At 47.7% G+C, this 27,658-nt stretch overlaps 9 protein-coding genes across 9 annotated transcripts; 4 read left to right on the top strand and 5 right to left on the bottom strand.

Annotated features, from left to right (window-relative positions):
- Positions 1–282: 282 nt before the first annotated feature.
- Positions 283–1,647, bottom strand: BP5553_07458 (uncharacterized protein; the record flags this gene model as incomplete). The annotated part of the gene is made up of 1 exon (XM_032016081.1): positions 283–1,647. One exon carries the CDS (start codon positions 1,645–1,647, stop codon positions 283–285), a length of 1,365 nt encoding a protein of 454 aa, XP_031867312.1.
- Positions 1,648–2,697: 1,050 nt separating this feature from the next.
- On the top strand, positions 2,698–5,651 carry BP5553_07457 (uncharacterized protein; the record flags this gene model as incomplete). The annotated part of the gene is made up of 5 exons (XM_032016080.1): positions 2,698–3,952; positions 4,090–4,423; positions 4,482–4,562; positions 4,624–5,483; positions 5,545–5,651. 5 exons carry the CDS (start codon positions 2,698–2,700, stop codon positions 5,649–5,651), a joined length of 2,637 nt encoding a protein of 878 aa, XP_031867311.1.
- A 415-nt stretch (positions 5,652–6,066) lies between these two features.
- BP5553_07456 (uncharacterized protein) lies at positions 6,067–7,626 on the top strand (the record flags this gene model as incomplete). Its single annotated transcript, XM_032016079.1, has 6 exons — positions 6,067–6,339; positions 6,399–6,482; positions 6,543–6,746; positions 6,824–6,878; positions 6,934–7,160; positions 7,414–7,626. 6 exons carry the CDS (start codon positions 6,067–6,069, stop codon positions 7,624–7,626), a joined length of 1,056 nt encoding a protein of 351 aa, XP_031867310.1.
- A 1,043-nt stretch (positions 7,627–8,669) lies between these two features.
- On the top strand, positions 8,670–10,997 carry BP5553_07455 (uncharacterized protein; the record flags this gene model as incomplete). The annotated part of the gene is made up of 3 exons (XM_032016078.1): positions 8,670–10,134; positions 10,312–10,891; positions 10,964–10,997. 3 exons carry the CDS (start codon positions 8,670–8,672, stop codon positions 10,995–10,997), a joined length of 2,079 nt encoding a protein of 692 aa, XP_031867309.1.
- Positions 10,998–11,397: 400 nt separating this feature from the next.
- BP5553_07454 (NFX1-type zinc finger-containing protein 1) lies at positions 11,398–18,688 on the bottom strand (the record flags this gene model as incomplete). Its single annotated transcript, XM_032016077.1, has 8 exons — positions 11,398–12,692; positions 12,758–13,273; positions 13,319–13,528; positions 13,578–14,009; positions 14,078–15,237; positions 15,288–15,624; positions 15,742–17,178; positions 17,230–18,688. 8 exons carry the CDS (start codon positions 18,686–18,688, stop codon positions 11,398–11,400), a joined length of 6,846 nt encoding a protein of 2,281 aa, XP_031867308.1.
- Positions 18,689–19,669: 981 nt separating this feature from the next.
- On the bottom strand, positions 19,670–21,395 carry BP5553_07453 (Uncharacterized protein; the record flags this gene model as incomplete). The annotated part of the gene is made up of 3 exons (XM_032016076.1): positions 19,670–19,743; positions 19,824–20,175; positions 20,244–21,395. 3 exons carry the CDS (start codon positions 21,393–21,395, stop codon positions 19,670–19,672), a joined length of 1,578 nt encoding a protein of 525 aa, XP_031867307.1.
- Positions 21,396–22,380: 985 nt separating this feature from the next.
- BP5553_07452 (putative HMG box-containing protein C10F6.08c) lies at positions 22,381–23,563 on the bottom strand (the record flags this gene model as incomplete). Its single annotated transcript, XM_032016075.1, has 3 exons — positions 22,381–23,028; positions 23,101–23,351; positions 23,548–23,563. 3 exons carry the CDS (start codon positions 23,561–23,563, stop codon positions 22,381–22,383), a joined length of 915 nt encoding a protein of 304 aa, XP_031867306.1.
- A 319-nt stretch (positions 23,564–23,882) lies between these two features.
- BP5553_07451 (GroEL equatorial) lies at positions 23,883–25,689 on the top strand (the record flags this gene model as incomplete). Its single annotated transcript, XM_032016074.1, has 4 exons — positions 23,883–23,941; positions 23,996–25,388; positions 25,439–25,612; positions 25,672–25,689. The coding sequence occupies 4 exons, from the start codon at positions 23,883–23,885 to the stop codon at positions 25,687–25,689; spliced, it is 1,644 nt and encodes a 547-aa protein (XP_031867305.1).
- A 437-nt stretch (positions 25,690–26,126) lies between these two features.
- BP5553_07450 (uncharacterized protein) lies at positions 26,127–27,567 on the bottom strand (the record flags this gene model as incomplete). Its single annotated transcript, XM_032016073.1, has 7 exons — positions 26,127–26,187; positions 26,246–26,520; positions 26,648–26,877; positions 26,935–27,201; positions 27,251–27,367; positions 27,422–27,449; positions 27,508–27,567. The coding sequence occupies 7 exons, from the start codon at positions 27,565–27,567 to the stop codon at positions 26,127–26,129; spliced, it is 1,038 nt and encodes a 345-aa protein (XP_031867304.1).
- Positions 27,568–27,658: the final 91 nt, after the last annotated feature.

Genomic DNA, 27,658 nt, shown 5'->3' with positions numbered 1-27,658 from the left:
GCCCCATGCTGCACCCTAAGTACATCCTCGCTCAAGGGACGAAAAGTGAATCTAATAGTAATTTATCTCGATCCCAACGACGTCCGCAGCTTGAATGCTCTTTGGACTACCAACTTATCACTAAAGGAGAGAAAGTCCAGGATAACCTCAACGCTCTCAAATTTTATGTGGTATTCCCTCTCAAATCTCACTCCATTTTACTTTTTCTAGAATATAGAGATTTAGGAAGGGTATCTCTGTTCGCAGCCCACATAATAACATCGTAATTATTGCCATTATGAGCTAAAATAATGGCGGTTCTTTACTCACGACCCATGATATCTGAATTTTGGCCGCCTTACAAGCCTTAACTAGTTCACCGCAGCAAGCTTCGCTTTCCAAGTCATAGACCTCCCGTGGATTTCCCGCGACATCCTGCTGCCAAAATGCGATCGTCCGCAATTTAGTAAATCGAGAAGTTTTGTTCCGCACAATCTCGCAGATGAAGGCACTTAACTCCCCCGGGGAAAGCTCTAGGTCGTTGTCATCAGGTTCTAATGAGAAATAGGTCGAATAGCGGTATTCATATGGTATCTCGATTTGTAATTCCGTGAGAGCAGGAGAGAGGATCTCTGATATTGATGAAACAGAAGTCGAGATACCACGCGAGGCCGCTTGCTCCTCTGATATGAATAGGAATGTGAGTGGGAGCCCAACGTATTGTAGGTGAGCGAATAAGTGAAGATCGATTGTTTCTCTTGGTTCGTACCCGCATCGATCACTCTCGGAATCGCCGTAGATAAATAGCTCCTCGAGGTTTTGTTCTTGCGATCTAAGGGCAAGGCCGAATTCTTTCGCCGATAGTCTAGCTTCACCTGGAAGGACAGGGCCGAAAAATCCGTCGTGGATTTCAGAAAGTTGGAGTTCGTAACGAAGAGACCTCAGAACCTTCGGCCATGAGAGAACCTCCGCCAAGCCCTGATCTGCCGGAACCGTGTTTGCTAATGATAGACATGTGATGTTTGAGGTACCAGATCTCTCCACAAGAGATCCTTGTACCAAGAGATTCCAATTCCGGACACCAGACAAGCTGAGCAATTTAATGTTAGAAAGGTCGAAAAGGGAACAAACTTTCTCTTTATCAATGCTATTTTTAAGGTCTCCAGTATCGCAGTCAATTTCGCTTTCCTCAGGAATTTCGATTTCCAAGGAGCCAATTGCAGGTAGAAACGTTGCGTTTCGGTCGTATGTGGCTAGCATACGCTTGGAGTGGAGGTCTTGTAGTGAAGGTGCTAATAGCTGAATTACCTGGAAGGCAGTTTCTTCTTGATCCGGTCGACAAGTAAGGGTCGCGCCAACAACGCAAGAGCGTAAGGCCTCAGATTCGGTGATAGTGCGGAGAAAGAGCGACAGGTGAAATATCCGCGTATCCCAGGGAGGAGGCCGTCCGAGGCCGACGCCGCTTAGATGTAAGTATCTGCTTGTCCAGTCCGGGACGTGCGGGGGCGACTGCCCATTCTCCCATAGATGAACGTAGCGATAGATTTGAGGGACTGAGCAGCGATGGAAGCTCTTTGACACAGTAGCCAGGGGTAGGAGAGAATTGTTAGGTACGTGCTGTAAAATCAGCAGAACGAGGTGATCGGGCAAGCCTGTAAATGTTGCCATGTTTCAAGGCAATGAATGAAAAATTATAACCCCAAAATAAATGCTGCACATGAGGGGAGGAAACTGTAGTAGAGTTACAGTATCAGGTACAGGTTTTGCCGCCTGTGATAGAGCTATTTACCTAGTACTGTAGAATCGTAGATGCCGAGTCGTCCGCGATGTGCAGTGTGCACTGAGCAAACGGGCACAGCTAAGCGTGTCGCGCCCCTTACAGGCATACAGCAGAAGCCCCCTAATAATAGATCACCACCGGAGCTCTTGGCGTCGAATTGCTGATGGTGGCTGGCTGAACAGTCCCTATGATTGATTAATGAGCATAGCCTACGCAGAGCCTACTCAGAGTAGCACAGAAGGCGGGGGCGGGTAGCTTAACGCCGTCCAGTAAGCTTGATGTTTCGTATTTTGTAACTTGATGCTTATTTCTTGAATCCTTCTAATCTCCACCCATGAGGCTATGCCGCTCTGTCTAAATTCTCTACAGAAATCAACTTCGTGCGATGGCCACACCGGCCAGGCCTGCCGATCCTTACTTTTGTGAGAAAGCCACGAATCCTATCATGAAGATCGGGAACCTTAGCGGTGTCTGCCACTGGTTAAATAAAACTGTACCAGGTACGAAGCACATGGCCTTGATTTAAAAGTCTAATCTAAGTAGTGTAGCCTTACGTCTACCCTAGCCAACATCATCCTACCAGGTCAGATTTTGGGCACAAAATCTTTTAAGTAAGACTTGGATTTGGGCCGATAGTGCCGGGAACATAGCTGCCTACAATCCTTGATCATTTTTGCTGCGGGTTTGAATACTTTCACTAGCTGAAATGCTACGAGTCTTTGAGCTACGCGCTGTTATTGGTGAACAATATGGCTCCCAAGTGGGCGCTTACTGATATGGTCTTTAAGTCTATTTCCATTTCTATATGTACTTGATACGTCACTCCAGCCCCTAATTTTCTCTTTTCCCAAGGTTCAACCTCCCCTTCTTTTTGAGTTCATCCTCCCTTTGGTTTCGAAGTACTACTGCTTGGTAGGGCTTCTATTATGGCATTCACTATGCGTTTAGGCTATGTCGCCTCTTTGCTCTCACTCGCAAGTGTTGCCATCGGCCAGATTGGCGTCGATAAGGTCGATCAAACTGTGACGGAGCATATAATCGAGGTCGACACAAAATATCTTACCCAAGATCCTGCGTCATACGCAGGCAAGATTGGCGTCAACACGGATATGCTCACAGAAGACAACGGTGTCACGAAATGGATCGGGGTCAATAGCGAGTACATCACGCAAATCACAACCACCACTACAAATGCACAAGGAACACCTGTGACTAGTACCACCGACGTCCAGGCGTCTATTGTAGGGGATTTACCTGCAGATGGAATTCTCAAGGCAGATATCTCTGTCCTTATCTCGCCATCGTTTGTAGACGAGATCAACGGCATTAGAACGGAGTTTTGTTCTCTTAAGAAACGGGCTCTAGCTTGCCGTCCCGGATTTTTAACCAAGGTCACCGCAGCTTTCGATATATATGCAGCTGCTGAAGCCGGAAAGTACGCAGGGTTCGGTGGGATCGGTGTGGTAGGGGCCATGTTTGCTGCACAGATGCAAAAGATTGCAGAGGGAGGGAAGGAAACTCCATTTAAAGTGGACATCAAGAAGGATGACTTCAACAAGGCAAAACCAATTCAAACCATAATCACAACTATCATAATCACCAAGCCAGGAACATCGACGACATCACCAACATCCAAGTTGCAAAGCACCGCCGAGGGTGGCAAACCACCATCCACCGGCCCAACTGGCGTCGCGGAGTGCTGGTTATACAGGGGTTCTAAACCTGATCTCTCGGATGTCGAGACCGACGATAACAATACGGGCGAAGACCTGCCCGATACGAGTACTCCTAACAAAGTGAAGCGGGTTGCAGGTCGAGTAGCCTATGATAACTCCGTGATTCTTCTGAGGAGCCCAGTCATCGATGACTCGTTGCAGTCGAGGAACCCAGCCAGTATCCTCAAGCGCGGGAAGCCTCTCTCGAAACTTGGCAACTGTCCGCAGGTTCTTAGCCCTGAACTTAGAACGGCACTGAGATACCCATCTGTTTCAGATATCCAGAAGACGACGGCGGCTGGGCTACCAGGTGACCAGTGGTGGTATATCCCTCAACCTGCTGCTGGTCTCAAGCTCTGCACAGTTTACACTTTGCAACACAAAGGAAATACAGGAACTGGAACTGGAGTAGGAACATTGCCAGCTGGATATGATCAACAAAATCCAGCAGCCAAAAAGCTAAGCGTTGATCACGCTTGTAAGTTATCCGTTCCCTTGACGCTCGCAATTCGCGGAGCACTCTACATTATCATTCTAGAAATTTCCCTCGATTCTCTGTTTACAGAAGATTAATTTCAGGCGTGATCGCTAGCTAACTCTATCCTTTTCAATTAGATGAAGTGTCTTTCATCAAAGATTTCTTTTCCTCGGTATTCACAGATAGCAAGGATGTCCGCTGCAAACCATTCATCGACATGTTCACTAAAGACAACGCCAACCCAGCCGCAGTGGATGACAGTGGGAAAAGGTTGAGTCGCCTTCAAACCCTTTTCTTCCTCGGACCAAATAAGAAAAATAAGGCTTTCATCGGTCTAGACCAGAACATCAACGCTGTCAAAGGAAAACTCATGAACCCGGGACTTGACGGCATCCAAAAGATCAAGGTTCCTGGTCCTAGTCTCACTCCCCTCGATGCCGTAGATGCGAATTTGAATCTATGGAACGATATGTAAGAGTCTTGGCCCGGAAATCTATGGATATATGATAGCTAATCTAGTGTCTCACAGAGCCATGGCGTGGTCCTTCAATAAACTCCCAGCCGCGCAGGTACAATTCAAGAAGATCAACACCGCGGTGTATAGAGGATTGTAAGCTGCGCTCCACCTCTCCCGACAAGCCACCTCCTTCTAACATGTCATCTTCTCTTAGCCTTGCGTTCGATGACCTCCAGGCTTGCGAACCTATTAAAGGGGCAGGTGATAGTCTCTTTCCTGCGACCTGGGCGTCGCAATACGAGGCGTACATCAGGAACTTCTTGAAAAAGCAACAAGCCGATACCGTCAAATATGTAGCCTCCATCACTTCAGCTATTGAAGCCCTCCCAAGCGCAACAGAAAACCCAGACAAGACTAAAAACAAATTCGGTCATGCGTTCGAAGCTCTTACCAAGGAGTTCCCCGAAGAGTTCTACAATCTCGATGAAAAGGCCTTATTTGACTTCTCCGGCGACGCTCTTCAGATAAAGCGTGACAATGCTGTCATAGGATTCCCCGCATGTTCGACCACCAAGGCGCCCACGCCCACGGACTTCCCTACACTATCAAAGACATGCGTAACAAGCACCGTCTTCGACTGCAAGTGGATCTACAGGCAAGTCACCAATATCGCCGACTGCCCCACGACTACAGTTAATACCCTACCTGCGTCCTGCACCGTAAAGCCGACATTTACACCTCCCAAGCCCCCTGCTTACACGGGTGGCGCACGCCCAGAGTTCACCTGGCAATGTATAAACAAGAACATGGCTGGGATCAAGCCAGTGGATCGACGGATTGCCAGCGATGCTATCAACCTCGGCTGTGGCAGTGAAATGATCGAAACTCCACCTGGCAATTGGGATGGTTCCCAGATCGGCTGGGAAGACGGAATCCGTACCAAGTCCAGCCAGTATCTGCACATGACTCACCATTGGAGCGACAATCAAGACGGGTGTAAACCTAAACCGAAATCCTTGTCGGGTATTCCTTACAAAGATTGCCAGCATGCGCAGTTGCTTATTATTGACAATTGTATGTATCGGGGAACCCTCCACCTCCTTTGCCATTTTACAACCCCCCTAACAGTTCACAGGCAACACCGATACCGTTACGGAGAAATATGGTGGAGCTGGAAGGTGGAATTCTCCAATCGGATGTATTGATTTTGAAATTTGGAGTCCAGATCCAGCGCCCAAATAGCATAAGAAGGGGGAGCATTAAAATTTCTTGTTAATAGATAGCGGTTATACTAGAGGGCATTACATGTATTAGGGATATATATTCAGTCGATGTGAATAGGGAGGGAGTTGCTAGAATTTGTGGCATTTTAGCTAATGTTTTATCTAATTAGCCAGTTAGAATATTATATCAACAAGTTGCATAACTATGATAAAGTAAACTAGCTTATAGTAAGTGCGGAGGAGATGTGGAGGCCGCATGCACAGGGCAGGTGTTAGTAAGAAATTCGAAGCATCCGTTGAAATGTGTTGTCTGTCTTTAATAGTCTTCTTTCATCGAGGAAGGTTACGTAGTCGCAATTTTCAACAATTTTCAGGAACCTACTAGCATTTCAATATTCAAAGTAACTACGTGGGGATTGGCCTGGATTCCAGCCATGCGTTGCTTCAGTCGCCAAATTCCCGAACTTAGCATCCCTTATTTCGAGGGCTCGCGAAGGATCAAGGGCCTTCCGCTATATCCTTTCGAAATATACGGCAACGAAGAGGCTCGAGAACTAGTTAGAAATGAACTAATAGCAAGAGGACAGCGGTGGTGTCAACTTCTGTCAGACAAATCGAGTTATTGGATGCACGAAGGGCTCTATATCCAGTACGTGCAAGTCGACGGTTACTTCGCTGGTCGTTATGAGTCTTCCCGTATAGGACATGTAAGATCTCATACCAATGGCGTATCGAATATTCATCCCTGACGGACCAATTTCTTTAGCGTTCCGGACGTTTAATTATCGATTCAGGAAAAGAACTACCAGTATGGTTAACGTTCTCTACAGAAACGGTAGAGTCGAAGAACGTAAGATTTTGGGATAGCCGACCCGAATACTATAGCTATGACAATATACCACCAGAATAGCAAGTCTCCGACCAACAAGCTTTGTTTTGTCCTAATGAGGTCATATGCTTCGATCCTCAAAATCTTAAGTATGAAGTGGTGGCACTGTCTGATCTATATCCGATCCAATGGAACAAATTGGCATTCGGACAACTAGTTCTTGATGACAAGAAGAAAACCATCATTCGAAGTCTGCTTCAAAAGCATTCTGAGGAGTTTCCAGCGGTACAGAGGATATCATACCGGGCAAAGGCGCGGTAGGTAACGCTTTACTGCTCTGTTTCTTCACTAACACGCAGTAGGGTCTTGTGATCGTTCTTCATGGGCCCCCAGGAGTTGGCAAGACGCTGACAGCAGGTTGTATCCCCTCTAGCATTTTCACCTCTGAGACTTACGCTGACCAAGCCTTCAGAGAGCGTGGCTGAATTTACGGAGAAGCCGTTGATTGTACTCCGGGTCAGCAGTCTCCTGACAGACGGGGGCGACTTTTCGGGTTCTATTTCGGAATTCCTAGGCTATGCGGATAGGCTAGGAGCTATTATTCTGCTAGATGAGGCAGATGCGATCTTGGAATCAAGATCTTACGAGGACATCAAGAGAAATGGCATGGTTTCTGGCACGTTCTACTCTGAAGTCTTCGTACGAATGCCCTATTAACTCCTAGGTAGCTTTTCTACAGACACTCGAGTATTTCAATGGTATCATGTTCATGACAACAAATAGGATCGGGACTTTGGACTATGCATTCCAATCTCGTATTCAATACGCGACCGAGTACACTCTATCAACCAGTAGTAGGCGCAAGATATGGAAATTATGTATCGAGAGACTAGAGAATAGAGATTCTCGGGAAGACCTCCTTGACGACATGGACTATCTAAAAAACCTACAGCTCAACAGACGGCAAATCCGTAATGCTATGAAATTGGCACAATCCCTGGCAATACAAGAAAGTAGAGAAATGAATGGCGAGAGGCCCCGAGATCCCATCATGATGGCTCCTCTGAACGCAGCTCATGTTCGACAAGCCGTGCAAGTGACGCAGGGTCTTCCGCATTACTTTAGCAGGCCAAAGAAGGACGAAGAGAAACTACTGGGGAGGTGACAGTGATGAGGATGAGTAAACTGATTAGAGTGAAGGGATGAACTAGTTTCCTTTGCGGATAAATATATATGAATTACTGTATTTTCTGTGCCCTTAATATATGCCTTGATGCCTCTCTGTATAAATCCAATCAAGTTTGTTTTGTTGTCCTGCGTGCGTGCTACCACTTCGTGTTTGGCATAGTACCTAAGTACCTAAGTACCTAAGTATCTAAGTACCTTTCCCAGCCAATGAAAGCTGTGAGATCATGTGACACCCAGTTGCTTACTCATCACCACCTCGATCCATGTGATGTAATTTGATTTCTTCTTCTCCTGAAGGGCTTCTCGTGTTCCTGTTCCTGTTCATGTTCAGACTTAATACTATCACATACTTGATCCTACAGAACCGGTCGCCTGCAGCTGCTACGTATGGCGCAAGAGTCCAAGACCAACCACCCACGCGGATAGGGTAGTAAAATGGCAAGACGGTACGGAAGTTCCTGCTTACAGCCGTGACCTATATGTGTTCCCAACTCGTCCACCATTCTGGGGCCGTGGGTGCTTGTACGATGCAACCCTACGAATTCACGCCCCCCTCGGACAGCAGCTTCCGGATAATCAGGATCCTTGCCAGCAGCATACCCGAATGTCCAGTAACCCTGGGCGAGTTGTTAGAAACGACATGATAACATGGTAAGGTAATAAGCCCAATGGCGTGGGTGCTTTTAACCTCGATTTTCTCGCTTTTCTCTGTTTTCTTTCTGTTGCTTGCAAGCTGCGAACTGCGAACTGCGAACCGCGAACCGCGAACCGCAACTTGTCGTCGCTCTACGTAATCCTAGTGGGTATACGGTCGCGCTCCAGTACGATTTCCACTCCACAGCCTCGAGCGTCACAGGGAAGGCGGCGGAGGATCGAGGTTACCATCAGCTTGGCGCAGGTCGTCTTTTTCGCGGTGCGTTTTGGGTACGCGCAAGCGAGTCTTTTTAATGCGATATATGGGATTCAAAGGGATGCAAATGTGTTAGAGATATCTCCGCAACTCGAATTTAAACTTCAGCGATGCAGGACAATAAAGCGCCGCCGTTTGGTGGAACGGAAGAAACTGGTGATGTAACCTCTGGTACTACTAGCCTTCAGCCTCAAGAATTTCAATCCCGTCAAGACGACGTTTCCCATCCACCAGGCCATACTCATGTTTCTCAAGCGCCCCTTAACCCTACCCACCAAGAGCCCGAAGCTTATCAAACGATTCATGAAAACCCACATTCTCAGTACCAGACAGTCTCTCAGACAGCTGACACCCATCACCCTCATCAACAATCCCAACCCCCTCGAGCGGAGGAGCTCCCATTATTAGAGCCAACTGTCTACTGCGAACAGACCGCTCGAATAGCTCCCGACCATCGTCAAGTTTCTCAAATAGACGCAACCGATGACATCTTGCAACCGACTCTCGCGGATAAACCACATCAAATTGGACAATCGGAAATGGAAACGGAAACGGGAGCCAGTCATACCGCTGAACCTTCTCGGACAAACGTAGCTTATCTGGCTAGTCAAATAGAAACGGGAACTCAGGATACTTCTCAACCCCCTCGAGTAGATACGCCTCCAAGTCAACGTTGGCGATCGAATCTGCCACCAGCCGTCGACGAAGGAATATACCAAGCGCATCAAATACCCCTAGATCCTCGTGCCGACGGAGAGCCTCAACCTAATCAAGATGACCCGGCCAACTCAACACATCACGCCCAGGCTAGCGACATAAGAAATCAGGCCCATCAGTCAGCAGATTCCGATTTGGTCCATATCCATGAATCGGGAGGAGACGAGTCGATGCCTGGTGTCGAGTCTCTTTCCACCAATTATGGAGTCAATGGACCTCTGGCGGTAGATCAAATAGTACAACCCGATGAAGATTCTAACTCGCCCTGGAGTGCGGAATCTAGTCGATCAAATCAAACGGATTCAGCATACCAGTTTTACCAAGCTCACTACGGCTACCAAGACACGGAAATGGACACCGGCCCTGAAGCGCCCCAAGGCCTCCCCAGCGATCGGAATACAGAAAAAGTCGGGCTCGTGGGGGAGCATCAGCAACTGAGTTCCGAAGCTCAGCCCGAAGGCTCAAATACCCATTCAGCAGATGATGTCGTACTACCTGATGATGGTTATTACCCAACCTCACTGCATGTCGATTCGGAAATGTCAGACACTGATTCTGCGATTGGTACCGATATCCAATCTTCTACGATGTCCTTGAGATCAAGTCTTTATGAATCTATCCAAGAGAACGGCCGGTCGTATCACAAGTATAAGGAAGGCCAGTATTTCTTGCCGAACGATGATGTTGAACAAGATCGTTTGAACCTTCAACACCACCTATGGACATTAACGCTTGATGGACGACTTCATCTCGCGCCAGTTGAGGATCCTCAACGCGTTCTTGATATCGGAACGGGAACTGGCTTGTGGGCATTGGAGTATGCGGAGAGAAACCCTTCCGCAATGGTTATTGGAACAGGTATGTTCAACGCCGAGTTCTTGAGTTGAGATAGGAGACTCCAAGGGGGTTGAGGGGATGGCAAGGGAGCACTTATTTGGTTACCTAAGCACCCCAATCCATGTTTGGGTGCTGGAACGCTGTTTCTTTCAAAGTTTCTACGTCACAACCTCAACCCATTATATTGACAAGGCATAGATCTAAGCGCAATACAACCCGAATATGTCCCTCCAAATTGCCAGTTCGAGATCGACGACGCAGAGGACGAATGGACTTACAACCAAACCTTCGACTTCATCCATGGCCGCATGCTCTTCTCATGTTTCCAAAACCCCGCGGAAGTCTTCAAGCGGGCCTTCCAAGCCACCTCACCAGGCGGCTACTTCGAAATGCAAGACGTCCTCTTCAAAATCTCATCCATCGACGGTAGCGGCGACGGAAGCGCCGTCGAACGCTGGAACCATAAGATATGTTTGGCGGCGAAGAAAATCGGGCGCGATTGGCATTGCGCTGGAAATTACGCACAGTGGATGCGGGACGCGGGGTTTGAAGGTGTTGTTGAGAGACAGTTGAAGTGGCCTTCGAATACGTGGCCTAAGGGGAAGAAACAGAAGCTTCTGGGCATGTGGAGCATGGCGAATTCGCTGGATGGGCTGAGTGCTATTAGTATGGCGCTTATGACGAGGGCCTATGGGATGACAAGGGAGGAGGTCGAGGTGGAGATGGTTGAGGTGAGGAAAGATATTAAGGATAAGTCGCTACATGGATTCGTGCCTGTGTAAGTCCCTTCCCATTTCGCCCGTTTGCAATACTTTCTGTGCGGAGATCAGTAGAGCTAATCGCTTGATAGGTATGTGGTGTATGGGCGTAAACCGGCATTATGATAGACAAGGCGGGCTAGGGCTCTATATATAATAACATAAAAATATTACTTATGAATGCATGAATCTAAAATTTCCAACAGTCACCGTCATAGTTACACCATCTCCCTCATCCATCATTATTTGCAACGCGGATGATGCGGTGGTGTTGTAAAAGGGCGCAGTATAAAGGGGCTACTTCAAAATCTCAAGCCTTGCCTTATTTACTAGTTTCCTCTCCCGAACCTTGCTCTATATCTGCAACCTAGCCAACCAAATATTTAAGAAATACGCAAAATCTATCTAAATGCCAAAATATATGTCAATTCCTCATTTACATCAAGGAGGAAAATGCCTTCACGCTCAACGGATCTAAAGAAAGAACGCCGAGATACAAAACAAATCCCCAACATTCCGCACCACATTAAATACCAAGCTGCGCATTGTCGACCCAATGGGACCCAGCAGAACATCTATACCCACCAGGTCGCTTAATCCATCGAAACCCTGCAGGACAAACCCCCAAATCCCTCAACTTCTTCTGGACCAACGCCTCCCTCTCCCTCCTCTCTCGCTCTTCTGATTCCCTCTTCTTCATCTCACATTGGATCCTGTGCTGCCCAGCCCTCGCCTCCAGTTCTCTGATTCGCGCCTTTTCACGCTCTTGTAACAGTTTCTGGGATTCCAATCTTGTCTTTGCTTCGGCTTCTTTCAAAGCGGCAGTCGCTGCGGCCGCTTCTTCGGTTGCTTTTTGGGCAGCTTCCAAGGCTTCCCTGTTCTTGAGCTGCGCTTGGTTGAATATCTGATCAAGTCGTTCGGCGGCCTTTTTATCCCTTTGAAGCTGTTCCCAGACTGCGTTGGATACGCCCGGGTCTCGAGAGACTTCAGTCTCCACTGCTAATGGTGGGACCGGTGTTGGTTCAGCATCCGTGATCGTCATTGAGGTTGTAGCTGTAGCTTGCGTGGTAGGTGGAGGTGGAGCTGCTTGTCGGGAGAAACTCTGGACAGGGGTTTCGGTTGGAATCGACAATTGAGATCGGCGTGGGGTACTCTGCCTTTGCCTTGCCTTCCGACTTGATAACATGGTCCTAATGCAACCCAATGCTACAATGTCCGATAATATGAGTTGTTCAACCTTTTCATGAGCTTCCTGATACATTTCTCTAACCATGCTATTTGCCAATGTTTGAACATCCCTTGCATTGCCCCATGCTGGCAAGTTTGCAAGCTCTGTAATCAGATCCAGACATTTTTGATAGGTGGCGGGGTGTTTCAATGCAGGTATAATGATATTTCTTTGCTTCAGCTTCGATTCGAGGAGCTGAAGGCAGTGCTGAGGACCCAGGGATGGGAAAATAATCTCATCTGCAAAGCGGCTGCTCAGACCCTCATTGACTTGCAGAAGTCTATTCATGTCATCGTCGTAGCCAGCAAGAATAATCACCATCTTTCCAGCAAACTTAGGCTTTGTCATGGTATCGACAAGTTCGTTTACTGCCTCTTGGGCGAATAACCCTTCGCCAAGTCGGTACGCTTCATCTATAAACAAAACCTTTCCTAGACCCTTTTCGAGTTGTTTAATCGTTTTGGGTCCCGTTTGCCCGACATATTGCCCGACAAGATCGGACGCGGAGCACTCAACTACTTCAACTTGAGATAAAAGGCCAAGATCATAATAGACCTGGCCAAATTTTCTAGCGGTGGACGTCTTTCCAGTCCCTGGTGGCTGGGTGTTAGAGTGTAGCCATAAAACAAGAAACTCGCCAGTAAGGAGGTCAACTTACCAGGTGGTCCCTTGAATATGAAGTTCATGGGTATTTGGTCCCGTGGGTTAAGCCCCTGAGCGCGCATTCCTTTGGCAACCTTGAGAAATTTGTCGAGGGTTTTAATGATACCTTCACAACCAACAACCCCTTGGAACAGCTCTTGAAGGTTTGTTTCAGCAGACGAAGCTCTATCGTGGTCTAAATCGAAATCCTGTGGCTCAAATATAAAGTCGACCGATCGTTGTTCGGCAGGCAACCGGGATTGGCGATGCTGGTAATTGCTCTTCGCTTTAGAGATTAAATTCTCTACATCACCACCGTTGCCAAAATTTAATCCATTCCTAGCTCGGGCTAGAACATCTATGGCAACAGTAATAGCAGGGGTGGTTGCTCCTAATCCTTGAATCTTGAGCTTGAGCTCTAGGATTTCTTGCAGCTCCGCGTCACTGAAATCTTCGAAGTGAAATGCATCCGAGAGTTGAAATCGTCTAGTAAGTCCAGGATTAACGTTTTGGAAGAAGCGTGTCATCTCCTCTTCTTATCCGAGCATTAAGACGCAGCGGTCCTCTCCAGGCACACTTTGGACCTCGGCGACGATTGTATCGATGACTGATGTCTTATATGTGTCCGCTCCGCCGCTGCCACCGCCTGTTTCGGAGCCGGAATATAGCATGTAAGCCTCGTCGATGATTAGAACTTTCCCAACAGAATTTGCTAGTATTGCCTTGGTGTTGGCTTCAGACTGGCCAATGGCGCTTCCAATAAAGTCTGCTGGATTTTTCGTCACGACTATATTTGCGTAAGTTATCGAAATGCATTTTGATGATGGAGAACTTACCTTCGCCATTGCTTAGAAGGCCAAGGTCTGCTAAAATTTGGCCATACAGCTTAGCAACGGTGGTTTTACCAGTGCCAGGAGAACCCAGGAACACACGATTGAGGGAAACCTGAACAAGCGGTAGCTCTTTGATTTCTCTCTCATAGTTAGCCTTGATTAGGTCAATCATAGAGCTCACTGAATTTTTGACTGATTCCAAACCAGTGAGCTTCTGAAGCTTCTCCCATGCCGGGCAACGAAGAACGGCGTGTGAGGGGTCCGGTCCAATAATATCTTCCTTGGTAATTGTGAGGTCATCAGGAAGAGATCCCTCTCTTCGCTCTTTTGCCAGTCTATCCGCCTGTCGCTCTCTGACCCTACCAAATAGATTCTCTAGGGCACGAGCATTGCCAAACCCGTCTCGGGCCCTCCCACAACCTAGTCGACGAACAGCTATGCGCATAAAAAGCCCATCAAGTCCACCTTCAACAAATATGCCAGTCTTTTTATAGAATCCAGACATCTTGTGCTCAAGAGCTCGGCGTCGCTGTAGTCCTCAAAGTGGAAAGTGTAAGGTATCCGGCTGGTAAATCCTGGATTGTGCTCGAAGAACTTCTCCATATTTGAACGATAGCCTGCAAACACGAATACAACCTTTCCGGTCAGGTTCTCAATCTCACCAAGAAGAAAGTCCAATACTGCTTTGCCGCCATAAGAGTGACCTTCTGCAAGCTGGTAGGCTTCATCAATAAAGTATACCCCTCCTTCGGAGCTCTCCAGCTGGGCTAGGTGAGCCTTGACTTCAGTAATACCGCCATGGGCGAGTTTGGAGCCGGTTGTTTCGATAAACCCATCGCCTGGAAGAACTTCAAGGGAAGAGAGAGCTTTTGCATAATGACGAGCAACAGTGGTTTTACCTGTGCCGGGATTTCCAAGCAGTACCAACCCTAGACGCTCTTTCTTCAAGTCGGTGCCTTGTCGGATGGATGTTTCGACCTTGGACTTTATGCGCAACACCTGGGATTTAACCTGCTCTAGCCCGGTCATTTCCATGATCTGATCTATAGCCGGATTGACCGCGTTCTCTTGATCCTTCTGCCGTTGCCATTCGGTCTTCGAAGGAGATTTATTATGACCAATGCAATCTTTAAGTTGGTCCTTTAGCGTTGAATGGACAGCGGCCGGGGCTTTAGTGGCAGCAGGCGTGCGTATTGTCGCAGAAGATCCTTGAGATGGCCCATTGGAGTCTTGGCTTTTAGAAATATGGTTCGGGGTTTGGAATTCTTTCTTGCTTGCACGTTCCTTTGCTTTGGCGAGGTCTTCCTTTTTCTGCGCGAGAGCAGCCTCTTGTTCGGAATCCAGGCGATCATCTTTTCTGTTCTGGATAATCTGATCGATTTCCTCCTGTAGTTTTGCCATTTTTTCAGCATGTTTTTGAGTTTGCTCATCTCGCTTTTGCTTATCTTTTAGCGCTTTTTGGGCCTTCCTCAGTGCAGCTTTTTTTTCACGCTCGCAGGTCGAGCAGGTCAACGGAGTAGCTCCCACATGGCAATACCAGCTTTGACTATGCCCATTCGGGCAGTTTTGCTTTAGAATAGCCATACATTGAATTTTGGAATGATCAAATATCTGATGGCAGCTGCTGGTACACTTATGCACGCCGCATTTCAACATAACGGCACTGTAAAACAGTAAGTAAATTTCTCAACAATCTTGGGTTGTACAACCTACCATGGCTCTTTGCAGCCTCCATCAGGACAGTGTGTATCAAACCCGTCTGGAGAAGGCACCGTAATTAAGCGATCGGGGTGCTTCTCGCATTTGAGAGGAAACCCTTCATAAATGTGGTTATTCTCCTTTAGATGATCGAAAAATTTGCACCAGACTTCTTTCCCCCTGCGCGCATTAATAAATGTCTCTGCATTTCCAATGATGAATAGCCCATTGCGTGCTCGTGAGAGCAAAACATTCAATCGTTCTGGTGCGGACATGAATCCAATATCTCGAGCGGCGTTGCTACGGGTCAGTGAAGCAAGAACGATATCACTCTCTTCTCCTTGGTAATTATCTGCGGTGATAGAATTAATAAATGATTTCGGGAGTTTTATCGAGTTATGTAAGGCTAATATGGCAGTAGATAACAGATGGCGTGATGTGAAATGGAGAGAGAGATTGCTGGACTTACCAATGGTCGATATGCGCAATGATGGTCCCGTCGATTTCGAACTGAGGTCTGTCAGAAGGCCAGCACGAACAAGATCAAACCTGTCCATGTCATTGAGGATTGGATCGTTTTCCTTCGACAGTTGCTCCCGCAGTAGTTTCAGCTGGCCAAGGTACGGTGTTAAGACAACCAGCTTATCTGAGCCATATCCTTGTTGAGCAAGATATCGAACACATTTCAAGATCATTTGTGCCTCGAACGGATTCTGCTTTGATGACGATCTCCCGTCATTCAGTTCTCTGCTACTCTGGAGTACTGTTTCTTTTTCAGAATGATTCAGAAAGACAATGTTGTCCTGAAACCCACGAATATCGCTTCGGTTCAGAGTCGACTTAGCATCTGTGAGGCCTGGGTAGGTCAAATGACGAATCATGGCCGAAATTTCCGGTCTCATGCGATGTTGTTCTGTGAGCGTCACATGGGGAAATCCTTTGAGAACTAGTCGCTCGAAGAGAGACCGATTTAAGTCGAATCCCTCCCCTTGCTCAACGCTGAGCTCGTACGAGCACTTGGGACGAAGCTGCTTATGATCACCTATCAAAATCAACTGTTCCGTGTTCGGGCCCAAAGCGGTCAAGATATGCGCTTCAAGTATCTCGCCAGCCTCCTCCACAAGAACAACCCCTGGGGACGCAGACTGGATGGCTGCAGCATATTTCGCTGCACCATTCGTTGTGCAGGCAATGATTCTCTTGCTTTGTATGATGTTTGTATCCCTCTCAGAAAACAGTCGCTCAAGTTCAATCTGATCAGCGCTATATTGTCGACCACTCTCTTGGATCTCACGAATAAGATCTTCCAGAATAGCTGCCTGCCATTTGCCCATAGCGGCTTGCCGCGCGCTCAGAGACATTTTCCATACGGCTGCAGTTCCTTTTGGTTGTAGATGCTGGAGCGATCCAGCGGTAAACTCGCCAGCGACCCAACGATCTAACAAGTAGAATGGTGACATTTCTTTGCCACGCTTTCCAACTCGTATCATTCCACTCCCATCTTTTTCCGGCAACATAACGGCGTCAAAGAATGGGATCGCATCGGATAGAAATTCAAGATAATCCATGATTTGCCGTTTCTGAAAGTTTGAGGCATGGTAGCGACTAAATGTATCTCGAAGTCGGCTCTCATGATCAGCGAGTTTCGTTTTAAGTTGGTCAATCTGAGCCCAGTGCTTGGGGTCAATCTTAGTAGCTTTCTGTTCTCGAATAGTCAGGCATTTCGTGCGAGCCGTGCTTTTCGCTCCAAGGCGTATCATTTCATCTGATGGAATCCCTATATCCAATAAATCCTCAAGGAATTGATCCAAGGCATGATTTGTGAAGCAAACTACAAGGATCACTTGATTTGTAAAGTCATGAAGAACTTTGGCAACCAGCGCCCCAACGAACGACTTCCCGGTACCTAAGAGCATGTTAACGGGTTAAGAGAGCGACATCCATATTTTAGTCTTACCTGGAGGACCCTGGACTATGCTGACTCTTTGAGCCAAGCTCGCAACAAGAGATTCCGTTTGTGAATTATTCAGTTTTACACTTCGTTTAGTTCCTAAGAGAACCCTGAGATCTTCTCCAATTCTACTTTCGAGGTTTTGTATCGTTTCAGTCGGCTGAAAGTGTGGGACTTTGAGAGTTTTACCTTCTTCCCAGTGAAGTAGTTCCTCTGCCAATGGTATATCCCTCATATCTTGTAGGCGCTTCAGGAATGGTTCGAATGCAAAAATAGCAGCATCCAGCTGAGCCAGTCTGATGTTCTTCGCAGTTTTCATCTTTAACAGGACGTATGGAAGTGTTTGGTCATCTTGAAACTGTAGGACAATCGTGGAAGGGTTTTGCGCAAGCTTTTCCACATCCCTATGTATGGTAGGAAACGCAGCAGGTTCCCCATCCAGCAAGAGACAGGCAATGGTACCATGACGTAGGATATGGCTGTTACTCTTCAAATAATCTTTTCTTTTCTCGGGGCTCATGTTGTTGAGATGGGGTAGTTTTGCGTGAAGGGCGATACACCAAGGTTGGCGCTTCCGTTCAGTGCCCATATCAAGGCTTCCAGCTACCGATAAATTATCCAAGAGTATGCCTCTATGACGGCCAGTCTTCTTGCCCGTTAACAACTTGAGCTCTTCTCGTAGTTCGCCAAGCATATCTTCCCGAAGCAATCGAAACTGGTTATCTATGTGGATGGTGCGGCGTGAGGAGGTCAATTCTGGGTCATCCAAGAAGTCGGCAGTGCGTAGAAAAGGCCGGTCTGTGGACAAAAGCTCATCGGCCGTTGGCATCACGGAGACCTTCCTATGGTCCACATGGTCATTATTATGTCTCCCTCCTGGCTTTTCAACCGCATTATTGTGAGACTCCGACGGATGTAACGGGAGTGCGTGCTTGATCTTTTCGCCAAGTATACGAGTGCGTCCATCGGCATCTTTCAGAAGGGCAGTCAGAATATCTTGAGATGCCGCAAGAGAAGTATACGCCGACGTTTTCATCCTGGGCAAGCTGACCAACTGGAGAAGCAGCCATGCATAAGCGTGCCGAGCATCTGGCGTCAGGACATCGCTTTTAAACGCTTTCGTAAAGGCATCTAAGAAGAATGGCGGTTCGACCACATGGACAAGTACTTGGGCCAGAACGGATCCAGAATCGATAATCGCCAAAGTTGGGTCTTGTAGATATTTAAGAAATGCTAAGGCGCTCCCGTTCAGAAATGAGGCCGAAGTGTCAAACCTCATGGAGGATTGAATGGCGGACAGTCCTTGAGCACTTGATATGAGTCTGTAGGTGCAAGTAGCATAGTCGAGTTGCATGCACAAAGCTTCTATGAAAAGCTTTCCATCGCGGTGCGACATCAATTGTCTTCGACCATCGACGACATCGTTGAAGAATCTCGCGAGTCGGGAGATGCGAGGGTCGTCCATTTGAAATTGGTGTAGCTGTTGTGAGGTGTAGGAGGGTACAAATAGGTTATAAGATTCTGATAGGTTTTGTAGGAGATAGCGTATGTAGGAATAAAGATTTATCGATAAGTTCTTGAACTTCCGCCATGAAATACTAATAACCCCGCATCTCATATGTGATCATACAAGCCCTTTGATGGACGTCTCAGCCACATGCGGATGATTGCCTCCTTGGGATGTGCCTTGCAAACTGATTCCGTTTGTCCAAGCCACTTGGGGACCCTTTTGGGGGGCAATTTTGACACGTTTCACGCATGGTGGGTGGCATCCAGCCTCTGCATCAATGGAAGCCATCGCTCGGTGTTGGGTGGTTGCACAATTTGAGACGGTCTATCGCTGTAGAATCGCGGAGCCTTGCAGGCGATACTGTTGGGTGGCTGTGGCCGACCCAGGAGGTTCAAATAATGCGGCCACTTGGCCGGCAGGTTGAATGTGGCCGCCAGGCTCCGTCAATGGCTCTCGACTTCGAGGCAGACTTCTATCTTGATGTCATATTGTAACTATCCAAATCAATTAAAGATCCTGCCGTCCTATGGATGTGGTTCAGGACGAGGCGAGATAATCACAGACTTCCAGGTTGGCCTGGCTGTTTCGCAATCACGTGTCTGGAACATGTTTAGGTACATACATGCCACATGGAACTCTAGAAAGGTTTAAATAGACTTTAAAAAGAACTCTGCTGCCAGCCACTTTGACTTTCCCTGGGCACTCGGGAGATGAGGCTAAATGGCCGTCACCAGATTGCCTTGCTTTCATTTTTATGTACACGAGGATAGCGTACAAATAGCGAGAACGGAGCCCTATCCCTTCATATCCGATTTCAAGAGCCAGGGAGAGAAGTCTAAAGACGCTACGATGAATGTGTACAACACACAAACAAACGGTGTTCACAATGCTATACATAAAGCTAGATGAAGGGAGTAATAAGCAATGGGTAATAACTCAAATACCAGCATATAAATCCACGACAATATTTATGCCTGCCACAAAGATCTCTGCGGCAATGAGGACAATTACTAGTGTTGAAGTTAGAGATAAACCCCAATGAGAGATATAATAGATGATGTAGGAGAAAAGAATAGAGAAATAAACTCACCAATCCACTCGAGCTTTTCCCCATGACCATGACTCAATTGATCCTTCAACACGGCTAGTAAATCAGCAATGACATCCAATCTTTCCGTCAACAGTCCGACTCGCTGATTCATTTCCAAATAACTTCTTACAGCCTGATAAACAGGTTCTAATTGCGGCTCTACCCAAAACAATTCTGGAGTGTCCAACACAGAACCATTCAAATGGATATTGATGCGCAGAATGAAGAGTTCGCCTATTTGCATATTGATCTGTGTCCGTGATAAATTGATAGCTCCTGTGAGCGCGATTTGCGTGGGGATATCTTTGCAGGTTGTTATGGTATCGTCGACGAGGGCTTCGAACAAGGATGTCTAGGAGGAGATGTTAGCAGCTGGCTCAATATTTCAAGTTATAGACAGAACGGAATAGATAGGCCTACCTTAACGCTTTGTGCAAGAGCATGTGAGATAGCAAGTTTCGTCATATAATTCCCCTTATCTCGTAACGTAATAAAATCATTATAGATACGCGCCTGATACTCCCTCGTGTAGTAGAAATTAAAACACTCGGTCTCAACGTCATCAGGCCCCAGCTTCTCTCTCTCAAACTTTGCAATTTCCTTCAAGAAGCGCTGCTCATCCTTTAAAGACATGCCCCATATCACCAGCACGCCATAATCGAAGAGGAAGATCTCTGGAGTGTGAACCTGAATGTCAAAATCGACATTGCTTTCCGAGGTTATGGCATCGTCGGTCTGCTGCTCAACCAACCCTGAATGCATTTGGTGAGGAGCTTCGATTCCTAAATTTGTATCCGCTCCTCCAGGGCCAAGATCTATTAAATCCTCTAATCTTTGCTTGCTGCTATCCTCCACCTCAATGTCGCTATCTGAATGTCTCCTCATCCGGGCTGGCGTTGATTGCGTTTCCAGCACTTGTTTAGTTATCGTGGGCCGGCTGTAGCTATAAGGCGTGTATATACACTCATCAAATAATTTCGGGTTCGCATTCTTGGTCTTGCCCCTTCCCTTTAGGTACCGCATCAGGGGACCCATCTGGTACCCGTTCGCTGTGCAATATGCAGTAACTCGAGGCAACCGGTCTCTATCAGCCTTTCCCAGTCTGGCAGCATCGCGGCGGGCCGTGGGGTCTTTAATGCGGGTGTATTGCGAGTAGACATCCCTTCCGCTTTCCTCGTCTGGTCCATCTTCGCCGAAGTCGGGGTTAGGGAGGAGCTTCAGCTTCTGAGCATTCTTCGTGGTTCTTTGAGGACCAATCTTCGAAACTGGGGGGCCTGGTAAAGAGACATGTGGAGATCCGTGGCTATTTCGACGTCGTAGCTTGTTGTTAAGAGCTGAGAGTATAGGCGGTTGGGCGGCAGAAACATTTGAGGAGGAGAAGGACCGCGGCTGTGAAGGTCGAGGGATCGAGTTCGCAGAGCTATCGAGGCCCATTATGGATGGATTCGTATTAAAGGTCACATTTCTGCCAGCTTTCTTCTGGGTTTCTGGGGAGAGCAGGGCATTGGAAGCTTGAGCGGGATGGGAAATCAGAGGTGTGCTTTCCGTAACACTGCTACTCGTGGACGCCATCTCGGATTGGCTGTTCTTAGCTGCCAAAAGAACATCAGCGTCTTAAAGGCCTCTTGAGTTCAAGTCCATGCGCTAGTATTGGAAGTATATGATGGCGGAGGAGAGATTCCACCACAAGCCCACTGGAAAGCGTCTTCAAAAATAGTTGCGTAAGGTGCTTCGTAACTATGTACCTAGGTAGGCGAGTATTGATAGAACATAAATGACGTTCTGCGCCAAGCACCAGCGCCGCCAGGTCGTCTGGGACCGTGCGCACTGCAATCGTAGCTCCTTTGGGCCCTCTGGCAGCACAAGATACAGATACATTATTAGTTGAGTTGAGCGTCAATTATTCTAAGCTTATTTGGATACGGTCTCTTTCTACTATTCTTAGAGTGTGCATGTAGATCTGGTCCTACTCTACGATGTGGCCGCATTAATGCTAGCTTGGGTGAGACGGTGGCTGACTTGTACCACAGCGGCAATGGAGAACTTAGAACACCACATGGTGGTACTATCTAACTTTTAAGTGAATAGTCCGGTATAGCTGCAGCATAGCACCGAGCTATAAAGGTTAATCATGTTGGGTTGCTTAAACCTATTGGCGAAATGCATTAGACAATGTTTCCTTGAAGCTAAACCTACGCCATCTTCGATAATAATACAAAGCTACTATGGGCATGTTTCCGAATGCCCTGCAACCCTAGATAGTTCTCTCGCTTCCCCTCGGCAGAGGAGAAGAATATGGCAGTTTTGGTAAGAGGTCCGCAGTGGACAACCTATACTATATTGATCCGTCCCCAGTTCGCTCCAGTAGCAGCAACGCCATTCTCCAACCGTAACGCCGCACATGACTGAAACACCTCTCATTATTGCCTTGGGGCAAAGATGTGAATGAGACTTAGAATAAAAGAAGTGTTAGTCAATACAACGAGGAAGGCCACCAAGTTGAGAACGATCCAGCGAAAGGCCCCCTTCCAGGACCCTCGGGCCCGAGTCGAAATATCTATCCACGATTGACAGCAGTGAAGCCGCCTTCTGCGGGGGCTGCAGGAGGCTCATCCCCATCCTCGCCCATCTCTACGTCCTCGTCTGCATCGTTCGTAGTGCCAGCTGCGTTATCGGTACGAGATTCCCCATCGGTGACAGCCTGTTTTGGAGCGGTAGGAGCGGTCACGGTGTCCTTTTCAGCCCCGGCGCCTTTCTTCATTTTGTCGAATCGGCTTTGAAACTCGTTTTTCTGTTCCTCATTCATATCGCGCCATCCACGAGCAAGACCCTCCTCGATGTCATAGGAACCATCGGCAAGGCCCTTTCGGTTCGTAACTGCGACGACAGAACGTAGGTCCTGGCAATAAAGATCAAATGCACTCTTAGGTTTGCGGAAAGGAGGAGTGCTTGTTGAAGTTGGTGCGTTCTTCGCAGCAACTCCATTGCTACTGGTAGGCAGCAACCTGTTGGACGGTTGAGCTTGAGGTGTTGAATTGCGTCCAAGATTCGAATCATGATGGGTGTGTGAGAAAGCATCGGAGGATGGGGAGAGTGTAACAGGCCCTTGTTGGATGAATGCATTCGTTGCAGAGGGTTCGCCGAGATTGGTTAAGTATGATGGCTTTCGATGCCCTCGCTTTGTCCGTAGGGGTTTCTCTTTGGGCTATCAAGGAGAGTTTGTTAGCAAGAAACATCACATGTACCTAACAAGCAGGCACCAAAGGAATGGCCATACAGTAGGTGGTGGACTTGGGCTCCCCTCAGAGTCCTCCACATTGGTGCTCGTTCGCTTTGCGAGCTGCTCGAGAAGGAACGCCCTCTCGAGGCGTAACTTCTGAACCCCACGCTCAAGCCGTACTACGCGGAGGCGAGCGGCATCGTTGTCATGATCGATTTCGTTGATGCGCTGTTTCAGTTGAATGCATTTTCGACGATATGCTTCCTCAACTGAGGGCGCAAGAGGAGGTGGGACAGACCCTGCTGTAGCTATGTAAGTATCAGAATCAGAATCAAATGATAACACCAGATAGAAGGCAACCAAAGTAAACGGCGAAAAAGTGACTATTCCCTCCGCAAACCCATTCATTCACTTGCGCGTAGGATTCCCAGATGGGGAGGGATGGTAGACGGGGAGGAAGGCATCATGGTGCGGTTTGACCTAAGAAACTCAAATTTCACATACCAGGTGGAGGCGCCATAGCAACAACCAGAAGCCCCGTGTCTCAAGGTAAATCGGGCAACGTCGTTGTCGTAGTAGCAGCGTTATGAGCGGGTGCAATTGTTGGCTTGTTCCGATACAATGGATGAGGTTCGCGCTTGCCAGGTCGTGGTCCAGCCTCGCCGCATCAAACATAATCCGACGCCGTTTGCTTACTAATAACTTTAATTCGCGTTGAGCTTTGAATTTTTGAAGCTACAAGTCCCACCAGCATCAGGCACGTCGCGCTCATAGGAGTGTGCAACATAAGACTTTCAAATCAACACTCTTTGTCCCTCTTCACCCCCAGCACATTCAAAATGTCGCTCAATATCCCAAACGCCCCAAATGCGGGCTTATTTAAGGGAGGATATCAAAAGTAGATCTTCGGCCTTCTTCGAGACTTGAATCTATCAGCTAACCTGCCATACAGCTACGACTCTGAAGATGGCGCTGTTCTTCGCAACATCGATGCTTGCCGCACGATCACTTCGACTGTCCAAACTTCCTTAGGGCCTTATGGCCGGAATAAAATTGTTATCAACCATTTACAGAAGATGATCTTAACCTCCGACGCCGCAACTATCCTAAGGGAGCTCGACGTTGTCCACCCAGCTGCGAAATTAGTCGTCATGGCAAGTCAACAACAAGACGCTGAGATGGGAGATGCTACGAATCTCGTCATTGTCCTTGCGGGAGAACTCCTCAAAAAGGCGGAGGAGTTGTTAAGAATGGGCCTAAAAGCTAGCGATGTGATCAGAGGGTACGAAATGGCACAAAAGTTTGCCTTAGCGGAACTCGAGAACCTAGTCGTGGACAAGGTGGAAGATATACGATCACAGACAGAGCTTAGCAAGGCTATCAGGACGGTCGTAGCAAGCAAGCAGAACGGCAGTGAAGATTTCTTGGCAGACTTGGTTTCAGAAGCAGTACTCGCCGTGCTGCCAAAGAATCCCGTCAATTTCAATGTTGACAATATCCGCGTGGTCAAGATTATGGGAGGCAGTTTGGAACAGAGCAGAGTAGTGAAGGGTATGGTGTTTGGCCGGGAGCCCGACGGATCTGTGAAGAAGGCAACCAAAGCACGAGTCGGTGTGTTCTCGTGCCCTATCGACACAAGCCAGACGGAGACGAAAGGAACGGTGTTATTGCACAATGCCAAGGAGATGCTCGATTTTACCAAGGGAGAGGAGAGCCAACTCGAAGGTGCGATCAAGGAGCTATATGACTCAGGACTGCGCGTCGTGGTCGCTGGATCCACAGTTGGCGAGCTTGCTATGCACTACCTGAATCGCTTTGGCATCCTAGTTATCCGTATCCTCAGCAAATTCGAGCTCCGAAGATTATGCAGAGTCGTTGGCGCAACGCCATTAGCCAGACTCGGTGCCCCAATGCCCGATGAGATGGGTAGTATTGATGTCGTCGAAACGCTTGAAATTGGCGGGGACAGAGTCACAGTATTCAGACAGGAGAACGAGGTAACGAGAACAGCTACACTTGTCCTTCGAGGAGCAACCCAAAACCACCTCGACGATATTGAGCGTGCTGTTGATGATGGAGTCAACGTCGTGAAGGCCATCACAAGAGATCCGCGACTGGTGCCTGGTGCTGGAGCAACAGAATTACAATTGGTTGAGCGGATACAAGCATTCGGAGACAAGACTCCAGGTATAGCCCAATACTCGATCCGCAAGTTCGGTGAGGCATTCGAAGTCATCCCACGAACCCTGGCAGAAAGCTCCGGCTTGGATGCTACGGAAGTACTGAGCAGACTGTACACTGCCCATCACAAGAGAGATGACTGGACCACCGGCATTGATATTGAGGTAAGTTGCTCCCTTATTGAGTCTTAATGCCACTACTAACAGCTTCCCAGAATGAGGATGGCACTGGAACATTGGACGCGAAGGACGAAGGAATTCTGGATCTCATGATTTCAAAGAGCTGGGCCATCAAGTTGGCCACCGAGGCTGCAAGGACCGTACTCTCTGTTGATCAAATTATTGTTGCGCGACAGGCTGGTGGACCAAAACCTCCAGGGCCCAATGCTGTAAGTCATAATTTAACTGACCCACATACTATTTAATGTGTTTGACTAACGTACTTTAGAACTGGGATGAGGACTAAATTTGTCGGCGTAAAGAGAGCCTAATAAGAATGTACAAAACTAGATCCTTGACACGCCCCAGCTGTTTTAAAACTGACCATGCTTTGCGAATGTGAACAAGTTAGGCGACCTCTACCTACGTTTTCCTCTAGTTCCCCCCAGAAAAGCGCAGGATCAATGCTAAATGTATCTTCCACCTCTCATTTACCCAGCAGTCCGTCTAATCTCTTGTTCAACTGCCTCTCCTCCATTTTTCTTTTCTTTCCTTGTGTGGCCAATCTCAAGTGTTGGCCGATTAAACAAGAAGAATTTCAGCCCCGATAGCATTGATGTTCAATTTATATATATATAGCTGTTGACCCATTTGACAAAATGACATACCCACCAGACAAACAGAGCTCTGTGCCACACTTCCACGCCCACTATTCTTCCTAATAGGCCTTTGACGTCATGATCCTCAGCCGCCATTTGTGGGAGAAACCTGGCTCCCCAAAAACACCATAAGCACCGCAGCGTACCTATACACCTCATCAGAACTTATGCTCTTGAATACATTTTTTCAGATCAACAACTTACGCTGCAGCTGCACTCATAATCTCCTGCCGTTTCGCTCTTGTGACCAGAAAAAGCATGCCGGAAAATACTGAGGTAAAACCAAACATGACCGCAATTGTCTTACCTATTGAAATTTTGGTCTGTTCTCTGGTCAGTTTCCAGAGCGGACATACGGGTGCCATCAGGAGTCCGACGACCGCCATTGTGACAATTATAGATACGACCCTATTGACCCGGTCGATGTCAAACAGGACAAGGCCCTTTTCTGTGGAGCCTGTGTGTGCCCCCCGTCGATCCTGTGGACTTGTCAGTATAATAACGTCTATTTGGGGTTTGGAGGCGAGACAGGAGGTATGAAGTAATCCTGTGTGCAGATGAGTCGTCAGCATTTTTAGGAGCTTTCAAGGCATTCGGGTATCATACATGGATCCGAGTGTTGGGGCGGAGCTTTCGGAACATCTTCTCGACCAAGGAGTCGAGGCAGGAGTGTTCCCTCGCTGGTTTTAGGGCCACAAGATCCTCTTGGTGGTATATATGCGCTTCTTCTTGGCAAAGGGGCCGGTTTTGTTGAAAATAATTGTAAACACTCATATAATCGCTTGGCGGTGGTTGGCTCAAGGTAGCGATGTCCCTCGCGATAGCTAAGAGTTGTGCTGATAATACAGTAAGCCATGTTATGGGATATCAGAAGACCTGAAAGGATACCTTACCATAATCTTTAAAGGCTTCTCCAATCTCACGCATGAGTTCCTTCCTGGATTCACCACCTTGGTCCTGTCTCTCTCTGGACAATAGAAGTTCTGGGTCGGAGTGCACTTTATCTTTTCGATCAAGCTTCTCTTCCAGCCCTCTAAGCTCATCTTGCTTGTAAAGCAATATGCGGGCTTGCAAAACCCCGAAGCGCCGATAGAGCATGAAGTTTTCATCAATGTCAAGAAAGGCTGCGAGTCGTGGATAGCCCTTGGCATATTCTTTCACTGCTTGAACGTCAGCGAAAATATGAAAGTTCCCTAGGATAGAACCTACGAGTCTTAGGTACTATAACTCCTGGCAGTCTAGGTTTAGGTGTGTTTGATTGTTTCCCAACACATGGAAAAAGGTGCTTTGGTATCCAGCTTTGTCCAGCGCTAGTTCCTCCTTCATCTTTGAGGTCCTCGTCAGCATTACAAGTCGTGCATTTGTCAGAGTATTACTTACGTATAAGAGAATCCCCGCTGCCGTTGCCCTGCGAAACATGAAGTGTCATTATAGGGGTCAACATCCCATGACGGTGGCATACTTACTCCGCTAGGCATACCCCTTTCCGGATCAACTTGATTATCACTAGATTCCAATCGTGACATTATGGGCGCATGAAGTTAGAGTATCAACTTTTCCACAATCTCAGAAAATCCGGAGGAAATAGGGGGAGGAGGTGCAGCTGGAAGTCAGCCT

Source organism: Venustampulla echinocandica (genome assembly GCF_003357145.1).
Source record: "Venustampulla echinocandica strain BP 5553 chromosome Unknown scaffold_6, whole genome shotgun sequence".
NCBI classification, from domain to species: domain Eukaryota; kingdom Fungi; phylum Ascomycota; class Leotiomycetes; order Helotiales; family Pleuroascaceae; genus Venustampulla; species Venustampulla echinocandica.
The sequence above is the reverse complement of the archived record's forward strand: the minus strand, read 5'-3'. Positions and strand labels throughout refer to the sequence as shown.